The 25738-nt window shown below is 40.2% G+C and overlaps 1 protein-coding gene across 1 annotated transcript; it reads left to right on the forward strand.

Annotated features, from left to right (window-relative positions):
- Positions 1 to 1567: 1567 nt before the first annotated feature.
- On the forward strand, positions 1568 to 25738 carry TBPL2 (TATA-box binding protein like 2). The gene is made up of 7 exons (XM_063294018.1): positions 1568 to 1618; positions 3630 to 4027; positions 12888 to 12975; positions 15591 to 15682; positions 19528 to 19695; positions 21901 to 21995; positions 25659 to 25738. The coding sequence occupies exons 1-7, from the start codon at positions 1568 to 1570 to the stop codon at positions 25736 to 25738; spliced, it is 972 nt and encodes a 323-aa protein (XP_063150088.1).

A 25738-nucleotide genomic window follows, 5' to 3' on the forward strand; every position in this document is an offset into this window, starting at 1 on the left:
ATTAGAAAATCTGCAAGGTCCACTACTGGGTACATAAGGATTCACTTTACCAAATGTTAAGCTCCCTTTATTGATATACAACAGTCAAACTGTTTTCTATAATAGGAATGGACAACTTTTAGGGCTGCTACATGTGGAAGGAAGTTGAAAACCAAACCCTCATGTAGATATTCATTTGTGGTAGCCTGCAGGCACACCCGGGCATGCCCATTTACAATGCTGCTCCCTTTCCCAGTAATCTCAGCGCAGGTGAAGGTACAGCCTCACACCCCACTTGAGTTACCAACATTGTACGTTGTACATACTGCCCTCTCTCTGGAAGGCCTTGTTTCAGCAAGACTCGGTAACCACAGAATCCTCTCAGTTCAAAGCCATTCAGTATCATAGAGTGACTGGATCTGAAGGCAGAGCAGACTTAAATATAGTGTTAAGCTATGACTTAACCACAATTGTCTAGTTTCATACATAATACTAAGATGCATAATCCCTGTAAAAGGTGCATTTGGTGTAAGGCAGGGGTTCCTAAGCTTTTGGCCATCATACCTCCCTTTAGTGTATATACACACCTCCCCTAAAAATCCAAACAGCCAAATTAACAATGAAAATACAATGAAACTTTGGGAAAGGTGGACATATTGTAACACAGTAACTAAAACATTCTTCACACCTCTCCTGGATTCTGTCTGCACCTCCGCAAGGGAGGTTCACCTCAGAGTTTGGGATGCCCTGGTTTAAGGTGTTCCTGACAGGTGTTCTACATGATACAAATCACACTGTGTCCTTTGGACATGGATCACTGTGCAGACCTTGTGTTTTCACAGGTACCAACCTCCAAGCTCCCAACTGTAATTTACCTTACTGCGTTGTGTAGTTAGTCTAAGAAACATTGTGTCATACATACCCAAAATCCTGATTAAGTTAATTATAGTCAGCCTGTTGGATAGATATATCTAGGCGTTTCTGGGAAAATCCTATGGAATTAATTTTATCTTTTTGTTCATTCAAGGCAGGAGTCAACAACTTGAGCCCTCAGGGCTGTATGGAGGCCTAGAACTCCTTTCTTGTAGCCCACAAGCCACTATTGACCACAGTTGCCAGAAATTGGTGTTAAGATTTTTGAGGTGGGGAAAAGAGAAAAAAGTGCTATATACCCTTACAGTAGGCTTAATCATCTATAAAGCAAAGAAACAGCCACTAAACTTGTGGTTCTATCTATTGTATACCTTAGACATTTACAACATATTAAATGCAGCTCTCAGCCTTCAAAATATTGCCTACCTGCTTAAGGGATCCACAAGACTTACTGAAGTAGCATGCAGGTGATTCTAATGCCCCAATTTTTATGAAAGAACACTTGATTCTCTTCTCTGATAAGGTGATCCTACTTCACTCAGCTGCATGTAGTTATTCAGGCTTGAAGATAGAAAGATGATGGTTGAGGTTGATTTTCTTCTGGAACAGCAATTTTCAACTTCTCTCTGCTCTGAAAGGGATTTTAGCTCAGTAACTGAACAAGAAGCAGAGTAGGTTTGGGTTTTTGTTAATTTACTCAGTACTATTAGAAGCCATGGATGGGGAGTTCTCATTGGAAAGCTACCTAGATGAGTGTGCAAGCCAGGTAAAGTCAAGGATGTTGGTTTAGCTTAGTGTAAGAGTGATTCTGAGGTTTTTGTTTTCATGTGAACTGTGAACTTATTGATTACATTTTAATGTATTTTGTTGTGCTACTCTAAACTGTATTACTAGTTTATTGTTTAGTATATTTTGAGAAGCTGTAAAAATCATAATTGAAGAAACAAAGTTATATTAACCCTGTATAAGTGTGTTGTATGTATATAACCTTTCCCTAATATAGTCAGTCATTGTTGGCAAATAATTGCATATTTTTCTATAGCTAGGAAATCCTAGAGTTACATTGAGAAACTAAGCAGAGTTGGACCTGGTTAGGATAAGAGACTATTGTGGAATACTAGGGTTGTAGGCTGGACTGGGAAGCTGAAATACCAATCTGGAAGGTGACAGTAATAAACCATTTTGGTATTATTGGCAAGATCTGCAAGGATATATCCTTGAAGTAACCAAGAGTTCAGCTTGGCTGAAAGAAATCTTTATCTTTTGATTGTTAATGCTTATTTGTCTCTTGCTGTGAAATTCACTGAAGGTACAAATATTCTCCTTGAATAAGTTTAGCAAGTATCTTATTTATGTGACATTCTCAGCCTATTGTACTGGCAGGCAGCCTGTGAGAAGGACAATGTGCCTGTTTTATCTTATCTACTAGATTCTGCTTGTATTATTTATAAAATGATATACTTGTGTTCTGAAGATAAGATAATTCTGCATGTTTTCAAATGACAGACTGCACATTGAGGAATGGTGGATTCACTATTAAAATTAACCTCCAGATAGATTTAAATTGGGGATTTGCTGAGTCATTAACACTCCCCATTGTTCCAGTTGGCACCGTATTTATCTGAGGTCATGAGTTATAACCAGACAAAAAAGATGGTGACTGATCTCAAACCACCAAAGGAACTTCCTAGCTGACCTCTTTCCTGAACAATAGATTTTGAGGAAATTCTCTTCCTCAAAAGTAAACAAGCTTTGTTTAATTAGAACCAGTTTTTAAATTTACACAGCATGCTAGGTTATGAATTGCTTCGCTCAGGACTGCTAAATAATACAGAATTGATTTGGAACACATAACTTGCTAAACCATAAATCATGGTTTCCAGATCACAGTGTAGGAAGAGAGTTGTCTTTATGGTGGTGAGGAATCAGAAGGAGTCTGGTAGTGATTTTTCTGAATGGCTAGTTCTATCATTCTATCAGATGTATAACCATACTCTACAACTGATGAAGTAAGTAACAACTCAAAAAATCTCATGCCTTTTAAGTAGTGTTAATCAGAAGAAGTGTACCAGAATTCCGATTTTTTTTAATCACAATGTATGGATGTCAAACATTCAGTAAGATAAACAAGGAGAAATATCTCTGGGGGGACACTCCACATTGATAGCTTCTGAGTTCATGGGGACAATAATCAGCTTGATTTCCTCAGCCCTTTGGCTTAGAAGTAAAGATCAGTGAGATTAATGGAATTTGCTTCCTAATAAATGTGCTTAGAATTATAACTAATATTGTAGAGAGATTATTCAAGGGGAAAAAACAGTATCTTCTAAAAGTCAGCAGAGTCCAGGAGTATCCTGGTTCAAGTCATTTTAAAAATAATGCCTTTTCCATCCTGAGAGGGCATAAAGCTGTTTATAAGTCTTATAAATAAAAATTGAAAATAATTTGCTATTGTAAAATTTCTCCACATATCCAAGACCTGAGGTTGTCCGCTGAGCTTCTGCTTGTGGTTTGTGAGCCTTACTTTATGAGTTTTACTACAGCACATTTTTTAAACTAGTTCTTTCATCTACCTCCTTTTCTAGTGCAACAATCAAAGCCAAGCCATTATATAACACTGTAGAAGAGTGGTTGATACTGTACAATAAATGTAGTCCTATAAGGAAATTGTGTTACTAAGATTGTGTACACTGTAGGTCTGGAGGACTTTGCGTAGTACTTTTGGGATCCGTAAAATCAAAGTGTCTGAAATGTTTTCTGCTCCTCTACCTTTGAAGGATGATCTTCCATCAAGTAGCCCTCAAATGTATTCTCCCATGAGTCCCTTTGGATCAGACTTGCCTATTTCTGTTATTCCCGGCACACTGTTTAGTCCTCAGCCTGACCAAGGCAAAGACTTCTCTTCAGTAGATCTCAGCTTCCTGCCAGATGATTTTGGACAAGATAGCAAAGATGGCAATAACAACAACATGCTGGAAGAATATCAAGGCCCCCAGCTAGGAATACAAGGCCGTGGAATCTTCTTGGATGACAGCGGGGTGTCCCAACAGCGGGATGAAAATGCAATTCAGCCATTGTCTGATTTATCTGGGACGTGTCCCTCCATGACTCCAATGACTCCTATGACCCCTATGACCCCTACTTCAGAAGCTTCTGGCATTGTCCCACAGTTACAGTAAGTTGACTCAAAAGCTGGTTGATATGGCACATTGGCAGTTGCCACATTTATTCAAGCATGTTGTGAAAACCCAATTAGTGGGAATAGTTAATGACTCAGTGGGATATTCAAGCCCAGAAAATTGAATCATTGAGTAAGCTATGGTTAAGTTAAGCATATGATATTTAGAAAAAGGCAAAGATGCAATCGTAAGTTTCCTAGGTAACAGTACAGAAGTGACTTACCATTACCATTTTTCCACGAATGTTTTTTGACTTCCCAGTCTAGCTTATGGCTCTGATATTCCCTGGCGGTCTCCTGTCCAAATACAAATATACCCTCTCTATTTAAGTGCAATACATTTTCTATCATATTACTGGAAACAGACTTAGAGCTTAAGAGTAATATTTTTTCAGCAAGTAATCAAGCGTAAGTGATAAGAAAATCCATGTATAAAGCAGGGTTGCAGCCATATTAATACCTGAATGAGTAGATGGGGGTTGAATTTAAAACCTAATGTAACTCAGAGAGAGACCTGAATTTCCCATCATCCCACTTCCATGTGTTTGCATTTCATTTCCAGTACAAGTCACTTCTAGATTGTGTTCACATATCATGAGTAAGCAATGTTTTTGTTTAACTATAATATACTGTATAGAATAAACCACTCTTGGCTGGTTTAAAATGGTATCTAAGCTAAGTTAAACAAACCACATTATGCTTTAGAGTAATGTGTGAAACCAGACTTGCTGACACATGCTTAGGAAACTCTTCTGTTTTTTTGCCTCGCTGACTTTCAACTGAAAGTAGTAGACCATGGCCTGCTATCTATCAGCTCAGTGGCAGCATCTTGTCAACCTTGTGCTGTAAACTAGGCTGGGAAGTGGAAAAAAAGATTCTGGAAGACAACATGGTCTCGAAGAGGCAGGTTTTACTAAAAGGAAGGAAACATCAGAATCCAAAAGACTCTTCCAAAGGTAGCAAGTTGTCAGGTGGTATCCATGCCACAGGTGTGCCACAATTGTGAGGGCTCAGTCAGGCATTTTATTGGCTGAGCATATTTTGGTGACCTACCAACTGGAGTTTAGCATATGATGGATCTTCATACTACGTTCTGAGAGTTAAAGAAGTTGTAAAATGTTTTTAGCAATCAAAAAAATAAACTTCTGAGCCATCTCATAGCAGGCAGGAACATGGCCTCTCCCTCTTATTAAGGTAGCAAAATGGGCCAGAAGCAAATGAATTTGCAAACGTGAAGAGATGGAGTTCAGCAATACATCCAGTAGTGAGAACAGAAGGAGGTGATACTGTGGAGTTCTTGGTGCTGGCCGTGCTTGGTTGTTTACTTGCAGATGTTTCATTACTCAACTACATAATGTTGGCCACTGGAGAGGCTGTCTACTCTTTTTGTTTCCCAGGGGAAAACATCCCCTTCATCAGCCAACACTCAGATGAGCAGGGATCAATACCAGACAATGAAGAAAACAATGAAGGTACCACCAAGGAGGAAACCACACCCCCACCAAAACTGACAGGGCAAGCTGCAATATACAAACAGGCAGCAAACCCCACATTGACTTGCACTGATGATGTTACCTAGTTGGGTAATGAAAGGTTTGCAAGCAAATAACCAAGTTCAGAGAGCACCAAGAATTCCATGGTTCAATCCTAAGCTACATTCATTCTCTTCTATTGGAGATACTTTGATTTAGATACACAATTAGGATCCCCACTTCCCTGGGTTTGAGATTCAAGATGTACAGTGTAGCTGAAAGGGACACAGGGTAGGGGAAGTTGTGCACTGTGGCTGAAGGAAGACTTCCAGCACAACCCACTGGACCAGCTCATAGGCATGGGGAGTGGGTTGCACAGGTACAGGATGGTGAGACTGCACTAAGAAGTGGGAATGTCCCTCCTGTTGTGCTGTGCAGCCCTTCCCCATGCCTGTCACCAGTCAGGTAGGATAATCTTAAATGCAGGTTTAACATTTCTCTAAAATGTCTTGCTTGACACCTGATGGGCTGGCAGCCATGGACTGTGAAGGAGTCTACCTTCTGCTGCACTATGCAGTCCCTCTACCCTCCCATCTGTGCTTAGTTTTGATTTGTCTTTCAAAGCCTGGTCTCTAAGCCAGATCTTCTTAGAGACCTGGCAAATATACCTTGACTGGTACAAGATGGAATAGGATAATGAACGATACATTCAGGGTTACAAAAAGAAGATATGAATATATCAAAGTCAACCGTGCCAAAAGGCAGGTTGCTAAGCTCTTTTTAAACTCTCAGTTGGAAACATTTGGGCAGAGCACCAACCTCACAACCTCACCACATCTGTAGTGACAAAACCTGTGGAATTGTTCAGATGTCTGTGCCCTACTATGTAGTTTCTTCGTGTGAGTTTATTGACATAGAGATAGCCGTGAGATGAAAAATTGTTACATGTACTAATGTGTTCATTGCCTATTTTACTATGGCTTATGCATGTTTGGAATTATACAGGGTCCTGTGAGAAGGCAGAGGGGACCTTCTATCATGCATGGTGGACCTGTGAAAAAGCAAAGAAATTTTGGGTGCAAATCCATATAAGGATGAAAAAGATATTACAGATTAACATTACAATAAAACCAGAATTGTTTCTATTGGGTTTTATGGACATTGAACTAGAAAAGAAACATAGAAAATTAATACTGTATATGGTAACTGAGGCATGATTATTGTATGCACAAAGATGGAAGAATAATGAAATACCCACAGTGGAAGATTGAATTATAAGATTGATGGAGCTTGCGGAAATGGCAAAGCTGGCCAGTTTGGTCAGGGAACGATAAAGACCTTTTTGAAAGACTGAAAACCTTATATAGACTTTTTGTTGAAAGAAGAAAAAACTGAACTGATGATTTACGGATTTGGGGACTAAAAAGGGTTAAAAGGGAAGGGGAAGAGAATTACAAAGTGGGGGGGGGGAGAGTAAGATGGTAACTACTTGATAGAAGGGCAGAAGTCATAATTCTATTTTTCTTATCTTTGGTTCTTTTTACTTTGATTGTATTTAAAAATTCTAATTAAAATATTTTTAAAAGGAATTATACGGTGTCCTGGAGGGCTAAACTGAAAGGTGCTTGTATCATGATACTGACTCAGTCATCTTTATCAGCAGGGAAGGAGTGTGGACACTAGGTGATTGTTTAGGCCAGCTGTTGAGCAAGATTCCCCCCCTCTCGATACCACAATTACCAAGTGTGTGTCAGAAGGCCTATAAACATGGCTATGCTTTATCAAATGGAGAAACAGACTTAAAGATGAAGGGTGTAACACTGAACCATGCTATGAAAAAAATAACATTAAGAGGCTGAAAGATTTGGTAGACATTTGCTGACTGCTTGAAGAAGAGGGGAAGAAACAGTGGTGGAACAGCCCAGGATTGTTAGGAGTAAGAGACAGTGGGCACTAGAAACATGGCTTCTTTGAAAAACTCAAAAGGTAGTTTAATATAAAAGACACTTTTGTTTTATGTACTGTATGTCTGTTACCTTGTATTATGAGAATTGGCCATCCAGTTCTGGAAAATTGGTTTTTTATCAAACATTGGACATGGTGATGCTGTGTTATTTCAAATGCCTCAAAATATTGTATGGTTTTACAGTTGTTGGCAATTTTTGTATACGAAGCTGCTTAATAAATTTCCATATCTTAACTTATAGAAAGTCCCCTGTTGTCTTTTGAAAATGATTGGTTTCCATCAGATTCAGAGAATTTAGCAGCAATAGATAATTTGATGCCCACAGCCAATGACAGTAATCAAATAGAACTTTTACCCAATATGTGTATCACAAAAATCTGAATGTTATTTTCATTCTTCAAAATGGGTTTTCCCAAAGCAAGAAATGAGAACAATTGTTCTCAATTCCAAGTTCGTAGTTTTATTTTGTTGCCTCTGTAAGTAGATGCAGATTGTCATATTGGCTTAATGGATGTGTCCTACTTATACTTTTTAGAAGTTTTCCAATTTGGCAGCCCCCCACCCTCTCCTTCAGAGTCTATAGATTGAAAACTGGGATCTTTCTTCCAGATTGTTGTTTACACCAGTGTTTCTCAACCTTGGCAGCTTGAAGATGTCTAGTGGTTAAGGTGCTGGGCTAGAAACCAGGAGGCTGTGAGTTCTAGTCCTGCCTTAGGCATGAAAGCTGGCTGGGTGACCTTGGGCCAGTCACACACACACAGTCCAACCCACCTCACAGGGTGGTGGTTGTGGGGAAAATAGGAGGAAGGAGTATTAGGTATGTTCTCTGCCTTGAGTTATTTATAAAAATAACAAAATTCCCGAAACTCCCCAGCCAGCATGCTGGGGAATTCTAAGAGTTGAAGTCCACACATCTTCAAGTTGCCAAGATTGAGAAACACTGGTTTACACTATAAGAATCATGAACAAAAAGCAGTTGCTTGGCCACCTAACACTAGTTCCACCAGAATTTTGAAGAGAAGCTGGTTGGTGGTGGGTATTAAAGGTGCTCATAAAGGCCAAGTGTAAACAGAGGAAAGCTATCTTACACAGTGCTAAGAATGACCTGGTAGAAGCAATAGCAGAAATAGCCCTAACATATCAAAATGAAGTCTTCCTCCCAAAGCTTCATAATTTCATAAGAGAAAAGCCAAGTGGTGTTAAAAAGTTGAGCAAGAGAAAGATCTCAAAAAGAAGCAGCCAATCAAGCAGTCAGAAGGCTTTATTGGACCCTTATTAGGTGCTGTGGTTCCACTGCTGAGAAAAAATGGACTATAATGAGAAAACGTATCTTGTGCTATGTTATCAGATATAATGTAATAAAGTGGAACACCTACTAGAATTACAAGTTGATTTGGATAGATGTGTTCCATTCTTCAAGGATCAGATCTGTCTGAGGATGGCAAGATTCTATAATTCTGTGCTGCCGAAATTCCTATGATTCACCAGACGAAATGAGTCTCAAAAAAGCAAACTGAGTTGCTGTTGCCACTCAAAGGAGCCACAGCCTCCTCAACCAGCCCTCCATCACCACCACTGACACAAGACATGGCAATCCAAGAGGTCCTAAGTAGCATAGACATTTGTTGCAGGAGAAACTCTGAAGCAACAACAAAGCATCTGAACTGGTGGTGATTGCAATAAGAGAGTGTGCCTATATCCAGCATCATTTTATTCTGGACTTGGTGAAAGGGGCAGTACAAGAAGTATGAGCCAACAGTGTGCTGCAGCTGACAAAAGAACCAACATTTCTTGGGATGCATCCACAGAGGTGTAATGTTCAGATCAACAAAAGTGACACTTCTGTCCTACACTGCATTGGCCAGAGCTCAGCTGGAATACTGTATCCAGTTTTGGTTACCACAATACAGGAAGGATGCTGAGGAACTGGAAAAGGTTTAGAGAAGAGCAGTAAAGATGGTGAAGGGTTTAGAGACTAAATCCTTTGAAGAATGACTAAAAGAACTGGGTAAATTTAGCCTAAAGCAGAGAAGGCTAAGGGGAGACATCCCAGCAGTCTTCCAATACCTGAGGGTTGTTACAGAGAATTGCGTATCAGTTTCTTCTCCATGGTGTACGAGGGTAGAATAAGAACCAGTGGGTGGAAGTTTAACAGAGATCCAAACCTCAGATAAGGAGGAATTTCTTCACTGTGAAAGCTATTAAACAATGGAACAGCCTGGGGTTATGGGGGCTCTGTCACCGGAGGTTTTCAAAAATTGGACAGCCATTTGTCTGGGACAATCTGAGGATTCCTGCCCTGGGCAGGGAGTTGGACCAGAAGATCTCCAAGGTTCCTTTCAAGCCAAATATTCTATGAAAACAGCACACTTGCTAAGAACAAGAAATCTAAAAGTTGGAATGAATTTATGAGTACTATGGTTGAGGTGAATGTTCCAACAACTGTAGTGGGTTTGGCATCAGTTAAAGACTAGCTGGAAAAATGAAAACTATCTATGGCACTCTGACCCATTTAATGACACCCATGCAGTCACCAGACATCAAATTCCAGAAGGTTGTTCCAGTTTGGTGAATGGTTGAGCTTGTAAAAAGAAATAAAAAAGAACAGTGAAATGAGACCAAACCCTTCTCTTTATTTTGCAGTAAGACATGCAGCCCTGCCTAAACTGATATATATACATTCATTCATTCATTCATTCATTCATTCATTCATTCATTCAAATTGATTGGCCATCCAACTCCAGTGGGGATACGTATCCCCATGTGTCCTTTACAATTTTTACAAACTGTCTTACCATTTGGCCAGGTGTAATATCATCCTCAGAACACAACTTTAAATCTGCTTGTAGGAAAATAGGAAATAGGAAAATGTTATGAATGTAGAAAAAGCACACAATTCTGGCCGCAGGTCACTGCGATGGGGGTATTGCAACTGGTGCTGGTGAAGTGCGCATTCTCCTATCTATCTACTCTTCTAAAAACTTCATTGGGGCTTTAGAAAAGTGCTGTCCAGGAATCTTCTGTAAGATCCAAAGGTTCTCCACGTTCAGCATGGAGGGAAGTAGAGTGTTCACCAGACGTAGTTTGAGGGTGGGTGTTTACAATTAAACCAAAGATTCTTTTAGAGATTTCTTCTTGGGTGACAGGCCAAAGGGATAGACTCTTATAAATTTGGTATTGCCAGAGAAAAAGTGAAGGAGATGTAGCATTTTGACTGTCAGGGTGGGGGGTTATACAAATCTAATTTTGGCTCTGAGATTGCCTTCCTGATCAGTGAATACTGCTCTCTCTCATTAAGTTCTGCTTAATGAATTTCCATATATTTGAAAAGGACTATCAGCAAACCTATGCATAGGTAAACACGGCATTGAATTGCCCAGTGTGCAGAAGGCCGTGTGCAGAAGGCCATTTCCAGTGACATGAAACAGTTTGTAAAATCTTTAAAAATTCCCTGATATTAAAAAATCCGTGATATTTAAAGTTGCTATCTTAATACTACAGGTATTTCATTTTCAAAAAAAAAAAAAAAAGCATACAGGACTATTAAAAAATTCTCTTTTTCCTTCATCTCTCTCCTTGAAAATAAGCCCTCTGTTTTTGCATAGATGTGCCCAGACATATAACCAGGCCCTTTTGCCATGGGACAAGCATAGATGACAATTAAATCACACATAATATGCTCTGTGTTTTCTTGGAGTAGTAAGGTTGGACATGTCCAGACATGTAACCAGCACTCTATCACTGTATAACAAACAGTTATCCTGCAGAATATGTTCTGTACTGTGTGAATTCTTACTCTATGACCACAACCCAGTCTGTTCAATTACACTTTTGCACCTGTTACTTTTTGTTCTTGCTGTTTGCATAAACTAACCGCACTGCATCCGTGTTGGCTTACAGGGTCAGCAGTTAAATCTTGCAAAAACAGAGGTCTTTAATTTTTAAAAGGCACAATGTACTTTAAAAAGTTCTCTCTTTTTCTTCCTGTACCTCACCCCTTTGACTAGATTGTTACTGTTATTAAATAGGCCTGGGTTTTTCTCTAGTTAAATTTTCATAAATCTTCTATACAATAGATCTAGGGTTTTTTAAAATCTGTGTCTTTTTAAAATATGTGGGGGGGTTTGTAAAAGGTAAAAAAGCATACTTTCGCTTTAAATGTTCTTTTTTTCTACACTCACTAGCAAAAGACTTTTTACAAAATCTTCACTAGGGCTTTATTTACTTCAGAAATACTCAAAATAGGGGTTGCTTTCTATATTCATTTAAGGATTATCTTTTAATACCACCACAAGAAATATAGGTTATCAAAAGGCAAAAAGGCAGTCCAGTAGAGTCAAATTTGGGGTTACAGCTACCAACAATAATTCTGCTGGGCACCAGACACTGTTATCATAACTTTAGGATTAGCAAACAGACTTCTTTAAAAGATTAAGTTTGGCCTCATCTTTTCTGTTAGTGGTCATGACCTGGTGACATCAGCAATATACAGAGTTTTTTACTTTGATAACATCTTAGCAAAACTACTAATAAGAGTCTCATATTGCATGGTATATGCTATAGATACTAGAATATCTTCAGGGTCTTGCCCCATTGCTAGCTACCAATCTTGGAGCTGGCAGAAAAACATACCAGCAAGAAATTTGCTCTTCCTGTTGCTGGTCCCTGTTTTGTCTTAATTGCAGATCCCTATGGTAGCCCCCGAGTTAAGAATGCTCAGTTTACGGATGACCCATAGTTAAGAATGGAGCCTATTGTAGCAAAATTCAAGTTAAATACACAACAATTTGAGTTAAATACACCATGGTTTGAGTTAATTACACAATACTACTTACACAGTATTATACAATAATATTGTTCTGGCTTACATAAAAATTCAACTTTAGGACAGACCTTGGGAATGGAACTCGTTCTTAAACTGGGGACTACCTAGTAGTCATTGACATCCCTCAAGGTAATGGGTGATACATCTTGAACAGATTTTAGGCTGTTCTTTGACAGAGTGAGGATAAGGTGGAAAACCCGATTGTACAGCTAAGGATGATCAAGGCCAAGGGCTGGAGATGAGCTGAAGACATCGTCATTAGTACATGGCAAAAAAAAAAAAAGATGTTTCCAGGCCATGTTTGTACTATGTTTAGGCACAAGTAGGGAAAGCCTAAATAGCCCTAAATCATCAGAGTGTTAATAATCTCTAGTCAACACTGTACAAATACTACTGTACCCAAATAATATAATGTACTACTTGTGTTTTATAATAATACAATAAAATAATAATTAAAAAAAAAAGAATCCAGTAGCCTGCAGTGACTCCTGGAACAAAGTTCAGCATGAAAAAGAAGCTGTTTTTTACTTATATTATTACACCCCTTTTATGTAAAGTTCCTAAAGGCTTTTTTTCCCCCTCTTGTTCTCCCAGGAACATAGTAGCCACTGTAAATTTGGCTTGCAAATTGGACTTAAAGAATATAGCCCTTCACGCCAGAAATGCAGAATATAATCCAAAGGTAAGCACTAGTTTAATATCTCTCTCTCCTCTAGGAATTTTTTTCCACCTCCCAGCCTGGTTCTCTTCAAGACCTGACTTCTGTAAAGATGCTCCAGGCTGCTGCTTGGCCCAAATTGACTCTGTTTACGTTTGCTTTTTCCGAACTGGCTTCATAGTAATACCCTGGCCAGGGAAGTTTTACTGTTGAATTGCCATGCTTTGCTCACTTCTTCTGCATATTCACACTGTGCTATTCTTCTGTTATAGAAGGCTGCATGTTGAACGCAGGACATACATCCGTTGGGGGAGATGGGCAATGATAAAATTTGATAAATAAATAAATACACCTGACAACCCTATAATGTCATCTCCAAGCCTCGGCTGGCGTACCTCACTGAGCTCAAAAGATATAGTTCCCCAAAACAGTATATCTGAGAGTCTGGAAAGTCAACGCCAATTCCACTTATATTTTATAACCAAACAGCAACTGTTATGCTAGTCTATATTATCCCACTCCCTCTGTTATCTGACATGTTGTTCCCTGCTTCTGTTGGAAAATCAATTCCTGCCCTGCATGTTCCAAGTCTGCCTTATGTAGCCTATACAATTTCCATATTTTAGTGGACCTGACTGAGCTGTGGGTCTCCAACCTCCTCTCCCAGAAGCCCTTTCTTCCCACATTGGTCCTGCCTCCTGCTTTGGGGTAGTAGCTTGGAAGTTCTTGCTGGAACTACCTACCTTCCAGGAAACACCACACCTGGCATCATCCCTTTAACCTCAGACTTTGAGAGATTTTTTAATTGTTTTCTGGTAATTGAAAGTCAAAAAGTAAATAATACTACCCTTTGGCCAGGTAGTACAGAGGTGTCTGACTAGAGGTTTCAAGCACACCAGAGATTAACAAAGTCAAACTTTATTTTTTGAAAAAAAATAATAATAAAAGCCCTGAAAATTACAAAAGAAAATACAGTGTTCCAGGCAGACCACAAGATGGTGATGGTCTGCTACAAATGAATGCTCTCTCACAGGAGATGTTGCAGATTAAGTTAACAGATTACCAGAAGATTATAAATAAAAGTAATTTCCTGCCCGTCTGAAGAATAACAAGCAAGCTTGAGGTTATGCATTTAATTTCCTAATTTTGCATAGAGAAGAATAATGTCAGATTTTTGTCTAAATAGGATGTCAGACAAAAGAGAAAGAAATCAATCCCAATGTAGATTTTTGGCTAGACTTGATACCTATTTAGAACTAGACTTCTCTTGAAAACAGATAATCCCTCAGTCTCAATTAGCTAGACATTCCCCACAGGCCTGGTAAGTCCAAACATATCAGGCCATATAAATCATTTGAACAGATAAATAAAAAAGAGGGTACGTTCACAACATTTTTTACTATGGACTTCATTCACAGTGTTGAATGTCTTGCACATAGACCTATGCAAATGTTGTTACAGACGGTCCAGCAAACCAATACTCTTGTTTGGTATCTCCATGCTACTAGCCATCAGTCCTTGCTGCAGCTACCTACAATAGCACCACAGATGTATGAATGGTCTCTGCCCATAACCACCTCACCTCTCTGTGTAAACCTCCCTGCTGTATCCCAGATGTGCTGTACTGCAACACATATGGAACTGAGGAAACTGATTATACCAGAAAAAACGTGTCTGAAATTCCTGGATTCCTCTCTCACCATGGCTGTCCTTTAGCGATATATTGGTGGTGCGTGTGCAGAGTGCTGGAAAGCGTTTGGCACGAGATCAGTAATGACACTAGGCATTACAGCAACATAAAGTTGTATTCATGCAAACAGAGAATATAAACAGTTTTCTCTTCCAGACCCCTGGAAGTGCTCAAAAATCTTCTATTTACAAACAGCATAGTTTCAAAAAGCAAGCAGAGTAAGCGAGGAAGAAGAGCAGGGGCAAAACAAAGACAACTTCCTTTATAGATATATATTTTTATCTAGGTCACTTGATACTTAACCTTTTTGACCTTTGTTACATTTTAACCTGAGAGCAATTGATGCCTGACCTTTTGACTCCGCCAGTGCTAATTATCTGGTGCCTTGGTCACTTACTCCTTAAGAATAATAATACACCAACATATATCGCAGGGATCTTCAGACAGACATCTGGTATACCATTGCTAGATGTTCATTCTGTTTCCTTCAGCAGATACGCAATTGATCTTCGTGAGTCTCACAGGTAGGGCTTTCACTGTATTCAGAGAACTGCCTCTCAACCTTTTGGTTCCATTTAGGTACTGTAGCTAGAACACCCTCCATAGATCAATTTAATTAGATAATCTGGGGAAATTCTCATCATAACAGCCTACAATTTCCTCACATCTAGTGTAAAAATTGATGTCATCCTTATTTACAACAGAATAACATACTTTGTTCTTGAAAAATAAGTTCCATCTTAAAATGTTTATAAGCTCTCTTTCACAAGGAGAGACCTATTTATATAAGGGTTTATATTTTCCCATGCTGGAAAGTCACTTGGAACCTATTGAAGTTAGCTCCGAGTAAGGATAGAATGGGTTGTCAATAAATAAGTGGAGAGTATACTCACACAGTGACTGATGTAGTTTAAAAGTGATTTTAAATCTGGATTTTTCTGAATTTTAGAGATTTGCTGCTGTGATTATGAGAATTAGAGAACCAAGAACAACCGCCCTTATATTTAGTTCTGGTAAAATGGTGTGCACAGGAGCAAAAAGGTAGGACTGCTGAGCTTTACAAGATTCCTCATCTAAGGGATGAGAGTTCTCAGGGGCTGCTTGCATTTACATACTCAAAATCCATTTTCTTGGAAGGGGACAGTTGGAGACTGGTGGGATTTCTGTGATATAAGGCTAAGGTGATTGATTCAGACTATTAACACTCCAGCCAGTTCAGTTCGGGCATCAGACAACACTGTGCCCCTCCCAAGGAGCAGCCAAAGTCTTTGAAATAGATTTTTTTTTTCCAAAAGTGAATACATGGACATTTGCTAGTTCGAGAATACTAATGCATTTTATTTATTTATGTATTTACTTATTTACTGCCACAAGACAAACTAATGCATTGTAAAATGTAGGCCCCTTGGGAATTCCTTATTCTTGTAACATTCCACCACTCTATTGCATACTACCAACGTTAATCTTTCCAAATCTTTCCAAAACACTTACCAGGTGTGTTGAACAACAGTTCCCATGGACCACCAGCTAGCTGGGCCAGGGACATGGCTGACTGAGTATGAACGGACTTGTAAAGGTAGTCCTCATTTAGCCACTGCAATTGGTTCTGGAGAAATGGTTGCTAAGCAACATGGTCGCTAAGCAAACCATGTGAGAGAGAGAGAGACTGCAAAGATCATGGTTGCTGCTGTCTCATTCAGATAAAGTCCTCTCATACAGCAATGCCAGCATTACCCTCACTTAGTGTGTGTTGTTGTCAGGTGCAGAAATGCGAGTGTAAGTGAGCACGTTGTTCAGAAGATGATTTTTTTACTACTGCTTACTATTAAATATTACCACGATCGTATTTACTACCGCTTACTATTAAAGATTATTACCATCCTATTTGCGAATGGTCGCTTAATGAGTCAGCTGCTAAATGAGGACCACCTGTTCTTCCCAGGGGTTTTGGCTGATGAGCACATTACAAGTTTTGAAGACCTGTTGAGCTCTCTCACAAAATGAATGCAGTGGTGACAGAATGAGCCCTTTGACAACTTCTGTTAGAAACTACCTGCTAAACTGGTACTTTCTAACTGATTTTGTGGAAGGGGTAGCTTCCCCCGCCCTCCAGCTGCATACTACCGCTTTGCACTTACCTTTTGTAAGCAGGTGGACAGTGGACAAGCTTCCAAAGAAAACATTGGGCTGCCTACTATCATTTTCATTGTTGAAGAAAGATTTCAGTTTAGTCGAAGTCCAAAGGCCTCTCTTGGAAAGGAAGATGATGTAAACATTGTTCCACAGTGCATCATCTTCTCATCTGTTAATTAAATTCTTTTTGTAAAAAAAAGTATAAAGCTAAATGAGGCAGGGAGCTTGGTAAGTGCCAGGGGAAGTCTCTCTGCTAGCACTTCCAGTCACTTGATTTGGGACCTCAGTGAATTCCAACACATCCAGAGAGCACCAGGTTGTAGAAGGCTGGCAAATTCTGCATTATTGCCTTAGCAGAAGATATACTTCCCCTAGAGAAAGTGTACACTTGGTTGAACTTGAAAAAAGTTAAACAGCATCATGTTTGTTTACTATTTGGATAGGAGACCACCAGGAAAGATCAAGGTTGTAGACCAGACAACAAATTGTCCCAGTGCTCAAACTCACAGAAAACCACTGTCCTGCAGTCTCCTCATTGAAGCCATTAGTGGACAGCTAGGACCACTGAATGGAGCAGAGCTTAACACAGCAGAGAAGCTGTGCACAGAAAAAGAATATTAAATAGCTTTAATGAGCACATCAGAGAAATACAGGTTATTGATCTTACACACTCAGCCCTCCCAAACATAAAGAATCACATGCTTAGACAAAGTAGGATGAAAAGTAAAAAAAGTCTTCCTGATTTTATTCTTGGTTCAGTTACATCCATCTTCAGTGGAAAAATGAAGATTCTTTGTTTTTTCTGTTCCCTAAACTTAATGAGAGGGATGTGGTGGCGCTGCGGGTTAAACTGCTGAGCTGCTGAGCTTGCCAATCGGAAGGTCAGCGGTTCGAATCTGCGTGACGGGGTGAGCTCCCATTGCTAGTCCCAGCTCCTGCCAACCTAGCAGTTCGAAAGCACGCAAATGTGAGTAGATTAATAGGTACCGCTTCGGTGGGCAGGTAACAGCGTTCCATTTAGTCATGCCGGCCACATGACCACAGAAGTGTCTACGGACAAATGCCGGCTCTTCTGCTTTGAAACGGAGATGAGCAGCACCCCCTTGTCGGACACAACTGGACTTGATGTCAAGGGAAACCTTTACCTTTACTAAACTTAATGAACTCTTAGCCCTCATAGCTGCTAAGAGCTGCATGCAGAAAATGGGAAAGCACATGGCTTTAGGCCCAAAATGGAGGGAGAGCAGCAGAAACCATGCTGCCTACTCCAATCCAGGAAGGAGGAAGAGAGAGAGAGGAAGTGGGAATGACAACAAACAGCTTCCTCACACATAGAGTCTGCATCCCAGAGCAACTCATACATATGCAAAAATGAGGCATGCTGATTTGTTAACATCTCCAACACTCATGAGCACATGTGGACAATCTCCTGTCATCTCCTTATCTGGAGAGGTTCCAAGGAAGCAGTCTATCCCTGGTTCCTTGGTCTTTGCCATGGTCGTCGGCTCCGCTTTCACTGAGCTGTCTTCAGTTTGCCATACCTTCCCTGGAAGTCTCACCTTTACCTAATTCTTAAGTGACAGAAACCCTAAAGAACAAACAACACAGTGACAACCGTGATCTATGGGAGAGAAGTACCAAGAAGTACCAAGATAAGTAGGATAGGAACACATAAATATTGAGCATAGTCTAAGATGGCTACCCTTTTCATTGGCGGAAGGGGGATGCAATATGGGCAGGACTGTCCCATAGCATGGCAGTCAAGCTTTTGCTGGCTTTACTTTGATATTTATGTTATGTATGTATGTATGTATTTATTTATTTATATTTCAAATTTCTGTCACTGCCCATCTCCCCCAATTTTTGCATGTTTCCCAGTTCAGTTGCAGGGAACTATGACACAGATTTCAAGCAACTGTGGTAGGAGAGGGCTTCAGAAGCCACATTAGTGAGTTGGGGAATGAAGGTGACTAAGAGAATTGAAGTTTTATTTATTTATTTATTCATTCATTCATTCAATTTATATTGCTGCCCATCTCAAACTAGTGACTCTGGGTGGCTAACAACAATAAAAACAGTCATAATATAAAACAAAAACAATAACAGAAATTAAATATAAATATAAATACAGCTGAGCAATCTTAAAAGCCATGGTGTTAACATAACCATGAAAGGGGGCCCTTCCCACACTCAGGGCCCCAAGCCCGGGCACAAAGCCAGGTCTTCAAGGCCTTCCAAAAAGCCAACAGGGTCAGGGCCATCCTAGTATCAGGAGGGAGGATGTTCCAGAGGGCCGGCGCCACAGCAGAAAAGGCACACTTCCTGGTCCCTGCCAGCCGACATTCCTTGGCGGATGGGACCCAGAGCATGCCATCCTGCTGGACCGGATTGGACAGGCAGAACTGGGAAAAGACAGTCCCTCAGGTAACCCGGTCCCAAGCCATGAAGGGCTTTAAAGGTGACAACCAGCACCTTGAATTGCACCCGGAAACACACCAGCAACCAAAGCAGCTCCCAAAGCAGAGATGTTACGTATGCCGAGTAGCCGATGCCATTCACAACCTGGGCAGCCACATTTTGCACCAGCTGAAGCTTTCAAATGCTCCTGAAGGGCAGCCCCATGTAGAACGCATTGCAGTAGTCCAAACAGGAGGTCAAGATGGCATGAGTGACAGTGAGTAGTTACTCTCACTCTAAAGCTTGACTTAAAGCTTTACTGGCTTTTTTTTTTTTTGCTTGATGTAAATTTGCAGTGAAGAACAGTCACGACTGGCAGCCAGAAAGTATGCTCGTGTGGTACAGAAGCTTGGGTTTCCTGCAAAATTCCTGGATTTCAAAATACAGAACATGGTGGGCAGTTGTGATGTGAGATTTCCCATCCGCTTAGAAGGATTAGTTCTAACTCACCAACAATTCAGCAGGTATGTCTCTCCCCATATGTGTACAAGGGGAAAAGGTACCAGGAAGACTACGGCTTTCATCACGCCTGATCATTCACTCGCTGGTTGAGGTTGGTGGGAATTGTAGTCCAACAGCGCTTGGGACCTAAGGCTGGGAAAGGGAGATGAATATCAAAGTAGTATTTCTACTGATGGTTTGGATAGGTTGGCTAAATAGTCTTGGGAGGCTGCTGAATTCTGGAACACTCTGCCTTTTGCTTCAGAGCTAAATACTGGCATTTGAATCTTCTGCTGTTCTGTGCTGCATATAATGAAAATGCTTATGGCTGCCTTCTAAGAGAAAGCAGTTATAGTTATCCATGCAAAACTGTTGCCCAGTTTCCCCTTTAACAATCAGTTTGGAAACTCCTGAATTATTTTTCAGGATCTGAAAGATCTCACTAGATTATTTGTGGGAGCAGCTCTTGTTTGTTGTCTCTTACAAAAATCAGGACTTGGTGCCTAAGAATCCTGGGTTGTCTTACCAATCTAAGTGCAAATGCTCATGTTGGATGGTGCTTTTCTGAAAGATTCTGTAATCCTCTTGTTACATTTTGCACTTTTCTCTCCACCCCATTTAGGTTTGTTCCAAGACAACCATGTAAAACCAGATAGGATTTAACCAACTTGCATTAGTTACTTGGACACTTATTTTGATTTATATCCCTCTTTTCTATTCAGTTTGAACACTCAAGGCTGCACACTGGAAAGGTGTCCACATTTTGGGCAGGGGGCACATCTGGAAACTGGGATGTGGGCTATCAGCATTCTAAAACAAGATTGGCCAAGCCCAATTTGCAGTCACAAAACATCTATTACCAGAAGGCAACTAGTGAGGGAGTTCCTGATCATCCCTCTAGCTTTCCAAGACATTTTTAACAACCTCTGCTTACCTTTGTCTTTTTATTTAATGGGCAAGTGGACATACTGTTACTAGGGTTTTGCAATGCTTTGGATTGTATTGGAAGAGGTGCTTCAGAACATTCAGAAGTGCAAGTGTAGCCCCTGACTGTAACTTATTAAAGCAGCCACATCTTTTTCTAGGGTTGTGTCTCCAATCCTGGAAACGGATGCAGTCGCTTTAATGAGTTACAGACAGGGGCTGCATTTGCACTCCTGTGCATTCTAAAGCATCTCACCTTAAGATGTGTACACTTCAAGTTGTTCTTGCTCTCCTCCTCCTCCTCCTCCTCCTCCTCCAGTTTGGTCTAGTGGTTAAGGCACCAGGCTAGAAACTAGGACACTGTGAGTTCAAATCCCACCTTAGGCATGAAAGCCGGCTGGGTGACTTTGGGCCAGTCTCTCTCAGCCCAACTCACCTCACAGGGTGGTTGTTGTGGGGAAAACAGGAGGTGGAAGGAGTATTAGGTATGTTTGCCGCCTTGAGTTATTTATAAAAATAATAAAGGCAGGATAAAAAAAAATCTAAAAAAAATTACTTGAAATATAAATTATATCTGAGGCTGTTACTTTGTTTTCAGTGTCCAGTTACCAGTTTTCAAACCATATTAAAATCAGATAGGGCAGGAAATATGGGTGGCACCAAGGAATGTGAGCCAGCATGACCAGAGTAGGCTGTGGTATAGAATGTAAACCTGCAGCTATCCCAGTATGTAAGGAATTTGTCATATAGAGAGGCTGTTCTGCAGGGAAAAAATAGGACTTTTGGTGTTCAGATGAAGTCAAGCTAAGATAAAATATTCTCCTGTATTTTAAAAATGTATTTACTACAGTTTATGTGCCATGTACTGAAGTGACTCTGGACCATATTTTAGAATATAAGAAAAGTGGCTGTCAGCTGGCAATTTTTTTAATCATGTGTTTTTGAGATTGAGACATACAGTTAATTAAAAATGCAGCCCTCCTATTGTGATTATACTACTGAGGTGCCTTACTTGATTGTAACTGTAAAATTTGAGATACAAAATATTTTTAAATGTAAGTTTTGCTTACCAAAGAGCGGACTAAGGAATTAGAATATTTTAGATAAAAGGGGTGGGGTGGGATAAAGAGTTAAACAAAAAGAAGCTAATAGCAGGGAAGAACAGACTGCATTTTTTTAAGCACTGGAAATCCAAAAGCTACAGTATTTTAAAAAATGAAGAAATCTCTGAAAGACATTGTGGTTGATAGCCAGTAAATTTTGCCTATTTTAATTTTTTTCTGAAATGACTTTTTTTATTGTAGTTATGAACCAGAGCTGTTTCCTGGGCTTATATACAGAATGGTCAAACCAAGAATTGTACTGCTTATCTTTGTGTCTGGAAAAGTTGTGTTAACTGGTAAGTTATTACGTTTTATAAAAGCAGTGTGCTTCTGCATCACTGACATATACATACACATTGTAGGGCATATCCATCTTGCTTACATCAGTCGGAGCCGGATGGAGCTATTCTTGTAGATCAACTTTTTTCAACCTCAGCAACTTTTAAGATGTGAGCACTTCAAGTTGTTGTTGCTGCTACTATTATCATTATCATTATCATTATCATCATCCAGTGTGGTGTAGTGCTTAAGGCACCAGGCTGGAAACAAGGAGACCACAAGTTCCAGTCCCACCTTAGGCACAAATTCAGCAGGGTGGCCTTGGGCCAATCACTCTCTCAGCCCTGGGAAGCAGGCAATGGCAAACCACTTCCAAAATCTTGCCAAGGAAACCGCAAGGACTAATCGAGGCAGTCACCAGGAGTCGACACTGACCCAAAGGCATGCATGCATGCATGCATAAATAAATATTATTAATTACATTTATAACCCACCAAATCCTACATTTGCAGATAAAATGCATATGAAACAATATAAAATAAACAAAAACTATGTAAATAAGGTCTATCAGCTAGTGAAAACATAGAATAAAATTAAATTAAGCAAACCAAATCAAGATAGAATCAAAACCCCTGTGTCCTTCCAAAGAGCTCTGCCTCTGGAAGGTAGTCAGGGTAGCAGCTAACCAGATGTCAACTGGGAAGCCATTCTAAAGAAGTGGTGTAGCCACTGAAAGGCGACATTGCTGAGCCTCAGCCCTTCACCTCCCTAATGTGGGGCACCACTAATTGTTTCCCCTGGGTACTTGAACTGGCTAGGCCAATTCCAATCAAAGGATGCAGTCCTGTAGAGAACAAGGAACCAAGTCATACAGGGTTTTATAGGTTACTATCAGCACTTTAAATTACCACTTTAAGATTGTTGGCAACCAGTACAGGTCCTACAGTATTGGTGCAATGTGCTCCCATTGACAAACACAGCACATAAGCTGCTGCACTCTGAATCAACTGCAGCTTATAAGTGATCTTGAAAGGTAGCCCATGTGGAGCACATTGCAGTAGTCTAAGAAGGTGGTGATGAGGGCATGAGTCACTGTAGGAAGATCCTCCCACTCCAGTGTGTTGACAACTGGCGCACCAGCCAAAGCTGGGAAAAGCCCATCCTGGCCACAGCCTCCCCCTTCAGTTCTAGCAGGAGCTGTGAGTCCAAAAGAACCCCCAAGTCACACTACCTCCTTCAGGGTAGAGGCATCTCATCAAGAGACACCACTGGAGCAGCCAGTAAATCCTGATGGAAAATAGTAACTCAATCTTGCTAGGATTCAGTTTAAGCCTATTCTTTCCCATCCAGACACTCACCAGTTTAGCCTGGGGTAGCAATGTAAAGTTGGCTATCATCACTATCCTGATGATACTGAACTCCAAACCTTTGGATGATCTCTCCCAATGGCTTCATATGAATGTTAAATTGGAGGGGGAGAGAACTGATCCTTGTGGCACCCCACAGGGGAGTAGCCATTGTGCTGATCTCTCCTGCCCCACCCCAACTGGAACCATCCACCAAGAAACACTGTAACACAGTGCCCCCAATCCCCAACCCATGCAGGTGGTCTACAAGGATACCATAGTTGGTTTCAAAGGCCACTGAGAGGTCTAAAAGGCCTAGGACGGATGTACTTCTGTTCAGACTAAGACTTGACACATGAAGTGATGGTAACATTATTTAACAATAAAGATACAAGAAAGGTTAAGTGGTTGATAACTCATGAATGCATGGTGGCAAGGCCAGGCTCTGAGGCAAGATTTGGGGCGGCAGCAAGGCCAGGCTTTGAGTCTTGATCCACTCCGGCGGACGGCGTTCGTGTTGGGTATTGTGAATGGTTGTCTCCAACAACCAGCTCTGGCTTCTGGCGCTTTTTATATCTTCCGCTTTCCCGCCTTTTACACGTGGGAGCCAATCACTTCTCTCACTGCCCAGCCCGCCTTTCCAGCCTCCTTTCTCGCACACCAATAGGTGGCGGTGAATCTGCCTCCTGTCTTCAATCGGAGGCTCTGGATCTTGCTGCTCAAGCCCCTCTCTCACTTTTTCCGCGATCGGCTGATCCTCCTCCTCCTCAGACTCAGCCTCCATCCTGACAACTTCCTACTTCATAATGAATTCATAATGAAATGTAATAGAGATGAATATAAAGTTCTTCATGTAGGAAAAAGAAAGCAATAATAAGATGGTAAATAAACAGGTTGTTTAGAGTATATGCAAAAAGAACCTTGTAATTGTAGTTGATCAGAAGCTGAATATGAGTCAGCAGTACAATGTGTCAGTTGAACAGGAAAACATAATTTTAGGTTGCATCAGTATAAGTATAATTTCCAAATCAAGGAAGTAGTATTTCTATTCTATTCTGCATTAATCCATCTCCACCAAGTGCTTCATCAGTTCTGGACACTGCACTGGAACAAGTGCACAGAAGAGTAATGGGGATGGTTAGATGACTTTTAAGTCGTACAAAAGAAGATTGAGGAAACTCCATATATTTAGTTTGAAAAAAAGACACCTGAAGATGGAAGACAGTCTCTATCATCTGAACACATCAAAGAACAATTCAAAGCATTGGCGTAAGGCCTGATTATCTGAGGAACTGCCTATCTCCAATAGCATCTACCTACCCACTAAGATGGGGCAGAGTGGGTGCGCTCCAGGTCCCTTCAATTAAACAATGTCATCTATTGGGAAGTAGGAAGTGTGACTTCTGTGTCGTGGTGCCTGCCCTCTGCAATAGCATCCCCCTGAAGATCTGTACAGCTCCCATCCCAAAGTTTTGAAAATCATTTAAAATATGGCTTTGCTCCCAGGCCTGGGGGTAGGACGGCTGCTGAGCCCGTTTTGTTTTTTTTCCAGGTGTTTTTGGGGGCATTGTGTTTGTCCTTCTGGAAGTTCAGGAGTTTTCATGATTTTTTCTTTCTGTTTTTGTCTTTTATTTTATAATGTAGACTACCCAGAGTTGTCTGGAATCAGGCAGGCAGCCTCTAAACTTAATAAAATAAATAAAATCCTAACAAATAAACAAGTCACAGTCTTCTGTCTGTAGTCCCAGAATGCAGGATACATTTATTTATCATATGGCAGCACATCATACATATTACTAATACATTATATTAAAGAATTGGGAATATAAAAAGGTATATAAAAAGTATACATTGGTCATAAGGCAATTATAGCTAAAAACAAACATTAAGATTACAAATAGTCTTTTGCAGCATCAGTTGCCATCAGGAAATCAGCAAAATTTCTCTTGTAGGCTCTAGTCTTACATTCTTGTATTATGTGTTTAACAGTTTGCCTGTCAGCCCCGCAGTCACACCGTGGGGATGGTATCTTACCCCATTTATATAGGGAATCGGCACACCCACCATGAATAGTGCACACTCTATTGATAGCAGGATACAGAACAATAGTTTTCAATTTAGGAAAGCAGTTTCCCATTGAATATTAGGAACTTTAATTTTATTAAAAGCATTTTCATGTAACTGACCATGCACACCTATATATTTTTATATAGAAATCCAAATGAATTCAATTATTCCCCAAGTTAAGTGGTACAGAACTGCAGGTTAAGAACACTTTTTCATAGTGGAATGAAATTAAATGTAGTTAAAACTAATTCTAAAATTATTTTTTAGGTGCCAAAGACCGTTCTGAAATATATGAAGCATTTGAAAACATATATCCAATTCTGAAAGGTTTCAAGAAAGTAACTTAA

The sequence above is a fragment of the Candoia aspera genome, chromosome 1 (genome assembly GCF_035149785.1).
Source record: "Candoia aspera isolate rCanAsp1 chromosome 1, rCanAsp1.hap2, whole genome shotgun sequence".
NCBI lineage: Eukaryota > Metazoa > Chordata > Lepidosauria > Squamata > Boidae > Candoia > Candoia aspera.

Bases quoted from the DNA above. Each gene is read 5' to 3' on its own strand.
- TBPL2 (XM_063294018.1), top strand. From the start codon at position 1,568: ATGGATGGGGAGTTCTCATTGGAAAGCTACCTAGATGAGTGTGCAAGC. The intron at 1,619-3,629 runs GTAAAGTCAAGG...CTACCTTTGAAG, and splicing joins TAGATGAGTGTGCAAGCCAG to GATGATCTTCCATCAAGTAG. The intron at 15,683-19,527 runs GTAGGACTGCTG...GTAAATTTGCAG, and splicing joins GTGTGCACAGGAGCAAAAAG to TGAAGAACAGTCACGACTGG.